The 9,103-nt window shown below is 30.5% G+C and overlaps 1 protein-coding gene across 50 annotated transcripts; it reads right to left on the reverse strand.

Moving 5' to 3' along the window:
- Positions 1–2,828: 2,828 nt before the first annotated feature.
- Positions 2,829–7,507, reverse strand: LOC112792034 (VIN3-like protein 2). Of its 50 annotated transcripts, none has more exons than XM_072212809.1 (10): positions 7,339–7,503; positions 6,885–7,225; positions 6,244–6,738; positions 5,879–6,051; positions 5,696–5,764; positions 4,706–4,753; positions 3,991–4,498; positions 3,619–3,675; positions 3,355–3,403; positions 2,829–3,120 (listed from the first exon to the last, which is right to left on the reverse strand). In XM_072212809.1, the coding sequence occupies exons 2-4, from the start codon at positions 7,219–7,221 to the stop codon at positions 6,032–6,034; spliced, it is 852 nt and encodes a 283-aa protein (XP_072068910.1). In that variant the 5' UTR covers positions 7,222–7,225; positions 7,339–7,503; the 3' UTR covers positions 2,829–3,120; positions 3,355–3,403; positions 3,619–3,675; positions 3,991–4,498; positions 4,706–4,753; positions 5,696–5,764; positions 5,879–6,031. The 50 variants fall into 50 exon arrangements, with proteins under 50 accessions (XP_072068910.1, XP_072068881.1, XP_072068866.1 ...); XM_072212780.1 differs by lacking the exon at positions 5,879–6,051 and having other exon boundaries at positions 3,991–4,044; positions 4,416–4,498; positions 5,696–5,740; positions 7,339–7,501; XM_072212765.1 differs by lacking the exons at positions 5,879–6,051; positions 7,339–7,503 and having other exon boundaries at positions 3,991–4,044; positions 4,273–4,288; positions 4,416–4,498; positions 5,696–5,740; positions 6,885–7,330.
- Between the last annotated feature and the right edge of the window lie 1,596 nt (positions 7,508–9,103).

Consider the following 9,103-nt stretch of genomic DNA (forward strand, 5'->3'; position numbering starts at 1 on the left):
TATACGTCACCTATAAAAAAATGTAGAACTCAGAGTTCACCATCGACAGAGGACCACTATCTGAAATGCAATCAAGTATGTTACTTCTTACATTTAAATTTAAATTCTTTGTTGTAGCTTTGTGTTATAGACAATTTTTAAAAGTCTTAAAAAATATAAAATCTATAGCTTCGTTCAATATAAACACATATTCTCTATATAGCCCAATGACTAAGTCAATCTTAGTATAACAAGTCAGCTACAAAAGACATAAGTGATATCTTTGTCTCTTATTTTTTAGTTTGCCATTATTATAAATATTTAGATTAAGTTAGCATTGCTTCTAACAAGATATGCTACTTATTCGCATGACAATGCATATAAATCTACTTAATATGTTAAAATAATCATTGTTTCAGAAAAATTATTAATGCAGAATCACTCAAACTTCATAGTTAGCTTATGCTTTAGATACTGTAATTAAATCCAATTTAATGCTGTTTGTTTATTTCTTTCACAATTTAACGAAAAATATCAAATATTTTTCAAATTAAATATTATAAAATACAATAAAATTTAAAAAGATAATCATAATTGTTACTCTTAATTTTATTCCTCCATTGAATTCTCACAACTAATTTTTAATATAATAAGGACAAATTTGTTTATTGTTCATACAAAATTAGTGCTTTATTTCCTATATAAATTGGAAGTGTTGCATTAAGATGTTTAAGTTTATAATATTTGAACATTAAAACTTAAAAAACATGTATCTTTCGAAAATTTTTACATTAGACTATTATTGTCAGGTACCAGAGTCTTGACATTTATTTTACATTTTGATGAATTTAGACATTTATTTTATATTTTAATGAATTTATTAAATCTCTTTTTATCCTATACATTTTTATCTTCTATAATCTATATGAAAATATTATTGTTTTGTAATAAATAATAATGACAACTAATATCTAATTAAAAAAATTATTTAAAATAAAAAAATTTAACCAATGAATACACTTTCACTATTTTTATATTGTATCTGATTTTATGGTGAAATTTATCCTAACTATCTCTATCAAAAATAATAAATAATTTAAATTTGTATAAAAATTTTGTATTCAATATATTAAAATCATAATTTGTTCAAATTAAATAATCATTTTGGCTAAGCCAACTAATTAGTTGAGTATATATATTTTAGTAATACCAAAATGAACTTTTTTTAAATTATGAATAATCTATCTGACACAATTAATAATGCCATTAAAACTTTTTTAAAAATTAAAAAACTGAACTACATTTAACAAAAATATTTTGAAATATAATACTGCAATTAGTAGCTAATTTATATTTTAAGTTTAAAAATATGTATGAAAATTGTTTTTATATAGTTGTTATTACAGTTTTATCGAGTTTTTCATCTAAATTAAATTATTTATTGGATGAAATATAATTTATGTAAGTCACAATTTAAATATTTTCTAAACTTGCTATCTCTCTCTTCCCCTCTCTCTCTCTCCCCTCTCTCTCTCTCTCTCTATATATATATATATATATTAAATTTTGTATTTATGAAAAATAATACTGTTAAAGATCTGAAAATTATATACACTTTAATTTTTTAAATTTAACATTTAAGATAAAAGTCTTTCAATTAGATATGTTTAAAAGTCTACATTTTATATAACATTCTAAAAAATATATATATACATTTCTGCAACACTATTTAATATGAGAGATAATATTTAAGGAAATTTTTATTGTTCCTCTTAATAAGACTTTAATTGATGTTTTAAAATTCTTCTCAAATATAATTTTAGGTGAATTGCATTTAACTTTTCAATGAACACTTTCAACTCAAGGAAACATCACGGAAATTAGGCAATCAGTAGAAATTAATGAGTCTTTTTCTATTAACTCACATTCTGAATTCAGTTGGAGATCTCAAGCAAAGTTTTCAGATCTCCGATGACCTATTCATATCACTATGGAAGGTAATTAAATTTTTTAACTTTATCTCTTAATTTGAAACGTGGATAGTATTGTAAAATTAACTCTACTGTCCTTTTTAGGATGCCAAAAAATTAGAAGAACTCTTATCATTCTTTGATATTTAACAACATTACTACCAATAATCAAGAAGAAGAAATCAATTAAGCAAATAACAGCTTAATCACCCAAACACCAATATTAGATACTCTCCGTTCAGTCAATATTTCCAATAGTCAACCATATGTTGGATTTACAACAGAAGATCACAACTAAAAAATTGCTTAATACAGATAGATTTGGTCTATATTACAGACGGATTTTTGGTTACTGACGAAATTACCAACGGATTTTATCTCTCTGTAAAAGCTCCGTCGAAAATTATTTACCGACGGATTTTTTCCGTCGGTAAATTACCGACAGATTTTCACCAGTTACCAACCGATTTTTCTTCTGTAAATTTTCTCCTCCATTTTCCCGAGCGTCAAAATTTTCGACGAATTTTTCGTTTGTAACTAGAGACAGATTTCTCTACAGATTTTTTGTCGGTAATTGGCAACAAATTTTCCATCGATAATTAGAACCTTGAAAAACCATTCCAAACTCTGAATACAGACAGAAAATTCGCCTGTAAATTCGTCAGTAAGGTAAAATAATTTTTTTAGATTTTTTCGTTGCAAAATAAACCTGTTTTCATACAAAATAAATATAAATTTAATAAATACAAATTTTTATCTAATTTGTATTCGAATATTTATAATATTTCAAAAAATAAACAAATTTATTGTATTATCAAACTAAAAGAAAAGTACTATAAACAAGCAAGTCAATATAATTCAAAACATAAACAAAGTGTATTGATACATCAACTATAATAATAAGTAACAACCATACATCAAAATATGTTGATACATCAACTATAATTCAAAACATTAACTCAATGTATTGTTCAACTATACTAAATTATGCAAATAACAAGGCCATATAAAAATTCCTCATATGTTTGAAATTTCAGGACGAAAATCTACTAAAAGATCAAGTCATTATTTCATCTCATTACATCTCTGTTTACAGCTTCTACTTTTGTTTTGACACCATGTTCAATCCTTCTAACTTCATCAATATCCTTCTCCATCCTCTTCTTGATAGCTGAAAATGATGTTGCATTTCCGTCAGTGATCATAGAGTATTAAGTTTCAGCCACACATAATGTCCTAATGGAAAAGGCAATATATTTAAAAATTATTGATTTGATGCAATATGAACCATGAATATTTACATAGCCAATATTGATGCAAAAAAAAAATCTCACTTAGGATTATGACCCAATTCGACTCTGATGCTTTCGACTAATATATAGGGGGAGTTTACATTGCAATATACCTTTCATAGCAGATACTTTTGTAACGGCTTTTGATTCTTCATTAGCTTCCTGCAACATTTTCATTTAGTAGCAACTGTAGATGAAACCTAATTTGTGATTTAAAGAAATTCTCAATTCTCATAACTCAAACATGCAATAATGAAAAATATGAAATCTTATTAAGATATTCCAAATCTAAATTAAAATAATGTTATAAAAAATGAACAACTTTCAATAGTGATATGGGAAACAGGGAAAAAATGGAACACAACTTAGGGGATTACCTGAAATTGAAGATGGCATCAAAGGTTGCTATTTTACTACTTCTCAATATGAGTTACCTTCAAAATGTTGAAAAAATTTCAACTTTAGAAATTTCAGAGAAGTAAATACTTCTATGCCTCAATTAAGGTTGGAGTTGAAAGGATGATAACATTAGATTCAGTCAATAGAAATATTTTTGCTGAAAATAGCATCACATAAATCAAGTGTTTTCATATCAGAATTATTGGGCTTCAATTACCTCCTAAAGGAAAATATAGTTTCCATTGCAACATATATAGAAGACAGACATTCATGCTGGTTGCATTAGAAAAACAGGTCAAAATATCTCTTAACAAATATCCTTTGTGGCAATATTACACTAGAAAGCATACCATTTTTCGCTATTGTTGTGATTATTAGACAAGAGGATCAAACCTTACTGCACCCTGTAAGAAGCGTAAACAACGATTAGCTAGAATCAAAGACGAAACGCTAAGAGAAAGGGAAGCGTGAGAAGCATTCCGATTCCCTAGGTGGTAGAAACACTATCATAGTACAGTCCAGTTGCATGGAAGGGGAATATTGAATTTAGGGAATTGGACCAAACAAATTGGAATTAGCAAGGAAATAGAGAAACAAAAAGAAAAGGGAACAGAAAGGAAGGAATGAATCACCTGAAGTTAGCTTGATCTGAAAACAGAAGAAGAAGTGAGAAAGAAGCAAAAAATAAAGGGGATTTTGAGGTTACTAATGATAAAGCTAACAGAGCTCTAAGCAGATCACTAAGCTTATATAAGAAATCCCATACCAAACTCACCTCTTTGGCCTCCATCCTGTCCATCCTGTCACATAATTTATTAAAAAACGGATTTTACAATTTCCAAAACGTACACCTAGACCCTGAAATAGAAATAGATATAAAATAATGTTATTTGAAACATTAGAAATCAATCACAAGTTTAGTAAGAGTCTACCTTGCTAACACCACAAAATCAAGAGTAGGACTTATTTGAAAATTGAGTAAAAATATAGGAACCGCTAGTGTAATTAAACCAAATATTATTCTATCGTATATATGCAGGAGGATTTAAGTAGAGACAAGCTTGCCTTGGTTAGCTTTATCATCAGTAACAAAATTTTCCTTTCTTCTGATGGCTTTATCACCAATAGAAAAATTGCAGGTGATTCATTAGTAAGACATATGGAATAGAAGAATTGCAGCTAACAGAGCTCTAAGCAGATCACTAAGTTCAACCCTTGTAAAGCATAATTCATAATCGTATTCTCTTAGAAGGATTACTATCACACTGCAGCAAGAAGCAGCAGCAAAAGAAAAGAGATAGTGCAGTAAAAGGAAACACTAAAATTAAAAAGCCTTGAGGAAAAAAGTTTCAACAACAAATTTCATTGGTTAGGATACTGATAGTGCGGTTTTCCATGTGCATACTGATCCAAAGTCAATAATTTTGATTTATGCTGGCTTCACAGTGCTACACATGAAACACAATTTCATTCAACCTCAAGATGAAATAGCTAAATTCAAGATTTGACATACCTACTTAGAGAATAGCTTAACAATGTTAAGTGATAATCCTCTAAGAAATACTCCAGAAAGGCAGAATTTCCTTACAACAGTGAGTACAGTAGAAGAACAAAGGAAAATTGTAAAGTAGGGGCCAAATTGTACATAGGACAAATCTGCCAGAAGGGACCAAATTGTAAAGTAGGATAAATGAAAATCAAGCACAGATTGTAAAATTTTTTATAGGTGCTAAGCTTGGAAAACTCAAACTTAAGAAATGGAACTATTTTCATTAGAGTTCATTCTTCATTTCACCCATTTATAAACAATGTCTGATAAAGCTATTAAAACACATTTGGAAGGTCAAAAAAGGCAGGTCATTCAAACAACCAGAGCACATCACAATCGAGTTCACACGCGAGCGCGCACACAAAGACAGTTTCATACAGCAAGATGAGGGTGTTTTGCAATTGGGCATTTTCTCAAACAGATAGTGAACAACCAAGCATTATTTAGAAATAGAAATGGATGCATCAAAGAACAGTCAAAACAAGTCCATCATTAAAAGAATTTACCTGAGGAAACAAAGATGAAGTGTGTTTGGGTCTGAGAAGTGAAAGCTGCAGCATCAGATGTGGTATTAGCTGAATTCAAGATTTGACATATCTGCTTAGAGAATAGCTTAACAATGCTAAGTGATAATCCTCTAAGAAATACTCCAGAAAGACATTCATGCTAAGTGATAATAGGGACAATACCTTTAATTTAGCACAGCTAAAATAGTCGAAGATCAGAATTGATTGCCATGGTAAAAACATATGTATATAAATATGTATGCTTTCTTCTCAAACCCTAAGTAACATACATGGATCCTCAGCAAAATCACACCAAAATCGAGGACATTGAACTCGCTAAGCAACTAAACTTGTGGCTGCATGTGTTGCAAATGGAAATTAAAATTAAGAACTTAATATTATATATATAATACACTTAGAGAAAGTGGAAACCACTTTTACTTACTAATTAAGTTACTAATGTAGTAGTTAAAATTGAAAATAAAATTATAACAAGAACGAACAACCTAGAATAGATATATCATAATTATTGGAACAGATAATAGTACCATTTGATAAATTTCCAGTAGCAACTTGATGAGAATCCTTGCAATAATTATGATAATTTTCTGAGCGATTATCAGTCTGGTCACTATATGGATTGCTGTTATTAGTTTCATCTTCCACTGAAGATGGATTGGGAAGGCTGCTGCAGTTGATTACTGGGCTCTGGCTTCTTTCCGTTGCCGAGCAGTTAGGGGCTTCATCATCACTATGCTCTGTTGAGATATGAACTTCACACATGCCCGACTCCCTCGAGTCATTAGAAACAACTTTGAAAGTGTATTCTATAGCAGGAATAAGATCTCTGACACTGAACCTTCTATTTGGAAGAAGCAAAGTGCAAGTAGGGTCCACTGCGTAGTCCTCATCATCAGCTTTGCGATGCCACAAGGTGAAACCAGAAATATTTTCTCCATGATTTTCATATCCCAAAATAATAGCAAGGGATGTTGCAGTGATGTCTTCAAACCTCACCATGCTTGGAGCAAGCATTTTTACATCTGGAAGTGTCAAGTAAAATTCAATAACAATCTGCTGACACCTTCACTATGCAAAAAAATATCATAGTAATGTTCATCTAAACATAATTTTGGCTAATTGGTGGAGGTAACATAATTACTAAAGGGTAAAAGTAGACGTTATTTACCGTTAGGTGTTAATTGATCAACTTGAGTAGTTAGATTAAGTGATATATGTGAGATCCTTTTCAAAAGTAGTGAACCAAGAGATTCCAGAGCAGATCCACAGAGTTTCTGAACCCCTGGTCCAAATGAAAGCCTATTCACAATCTCCCTACCAATCTTTGCTGGTGAGCTGGTCAATGGACGCACGTCAGGTTCAAGTTTCTTCACTGCTTCATCAACAATTTCATAAAGCTTTTGATACATTTTAGTCCCTTGAAGAAGTCTTTGGCATAAGGAGACACGGTAACAAAGTATGTCCACACGTCTGGTATCCTTTGCCACGGTCAGTTGTTTTCTCATGCACCTAAATTTAAGAAACAACACTAGATGAGATTGACCTTATCCTACAGATTTTCAAAATTTAATTCTTCAAGGAACACAGCATATATACTACATATAATAAAGGAACAAATTTACCATCTGTTGCATTGAATTTATAATAACTACTTCATAATGTTGAGTATAATTCACTGGTCATAAGAGAACATTCAACAATTTCTCAATTTTTTCTCTCTCACACTCAAACAGATCATACCAAGATTCATCGACGAATGGCATTCAATTCAAGTTAAAGAAAATTACAAACAAAATGCCCTGGTTCTAGCTCCTATATTCATATTCTATTCATACTCTGTTGGTCCTTATAGTTTCGCAAAATTTTCAATTAGATCCCTATAATTTCTTTCCTTTTAATTTGATTTCTACACCAATTTTTTTTTCCAATTAGATCCCTCTTGACAATAATTGATTTAATTGTATAGGGACCCAACTAAAACAAAAAAATTGGTGCAGAGGTCCAAATAAAAGGAAAAAAAACATAGAGACCTAATTAAAAAAATTGGTGTAAGGACTCAATTAAAAAGAAAAAAAGTGTAAAGATCTAACTAAAAATTTTGCAAAACTATAAGAAACAACAGAGTAATTAAACCTTTTTAAATAATGCAAAAGAATCAATTCATTATATTGCTTATTCTACAGGTTATCTGGATGTTGGAGATCCAGAATATCAATGCGAGTATTGTGGTTCTAAATTTTGGTACAAAGAACGGATGGATAAACATTACAATTCCAGAAATCCAAGATTTAGTTTATGTTGTCGTCAAGGAAAGGTAGAATTACCAATGTTACAGCAACCACCTCAAATACTTGAAGATCTCTATTTTAGCACCAGTGCAAAAGCCACTCATTTTCAGAACAACACCCGCACATATAATAGTATGTTTGCCTTCACTTTCTTTGGTGGAAAAATACATAAATCTCGAAGCAATAGTCACGGGCCACCAACGTTTATTCTACATGGACAAAATTATCATCTAATGGGAAGTTTATTTCCAGCGGAAGGAAGTACTACAAAATTTGCTCAACTTTACATATATGACACACAAAATGAGATAAGCAACCGGACCTCTGTTGTCAAGTACTAAAAATCTAATTTAAACAAATTTGTTTTCGTATATTTTAATCCTTTATTGCAATCCCTTATTTACTTTTAATGCATAATTTTGGTTTTACAGTTTTGGAAACAACACTGATAAATGGAACGTAGAAATAGTGTCTGACATTATAAAGATGCTCGATACACATAATGTGCTTGCAAAAACATTTCGCATGGTGCAGGAGGTATTTAGAACTAATCCGTCTACTGATGTGCGCCTTCTACTTATTGGAAAGAGAGGAAAAGATGGAAGACGATACAACTTGCCATCAATTGATGAAATAGCAGGTTTGGTTGTGGGAGACTTTGATGCAAATAGACAAGAGAGAGATATCATTATTGAAACTAAATCAGGAGAACTTCAAAGAATATCAGAACTAAATCCATCATACTTGAGATTACAATACCCTTTATTATTTTCGTACGGGAAAGATGGATGGAGAGAAAAAATTCTCTTGAATCATATAAAACCAAATGCTAACAATGAAGAGTCATTTGTTAGCATGAGAGATTTTTTTGCATTTAGAATTCAACACAAACCTTGGCGTGAAGGTGTTTTGTTATATTCTAAAAGACTCTTTCAACAATTCTCGGTTGATGCGTTTTCAATGATTGAAGCTGCCAGACTAAAATATGTATACTCAAAACAAAAGCAGTACAGAGCTGAAATTTATAAAGGCTTAAAAGATGCAGTGCTTAATGGTGAAACTGAAGCCTCTTCACTGGGAAAACGCATCATACTACCAG

Source organism: Arachis hypogaea, chromosome 13 (assembly GCF_003086295.3).
Source record: "Arachis hypogaea cultivar Tifrunner chromosome 13, arahy.Tifrunner.gnm2.J5K5, whole genome shotgun sequence".
NCBI lineage: Eukaryota > Viridiplantae > Streptophyta > Magnoliopsida > Fabales > Fabaceae > Arachis > Arachis hypogaea.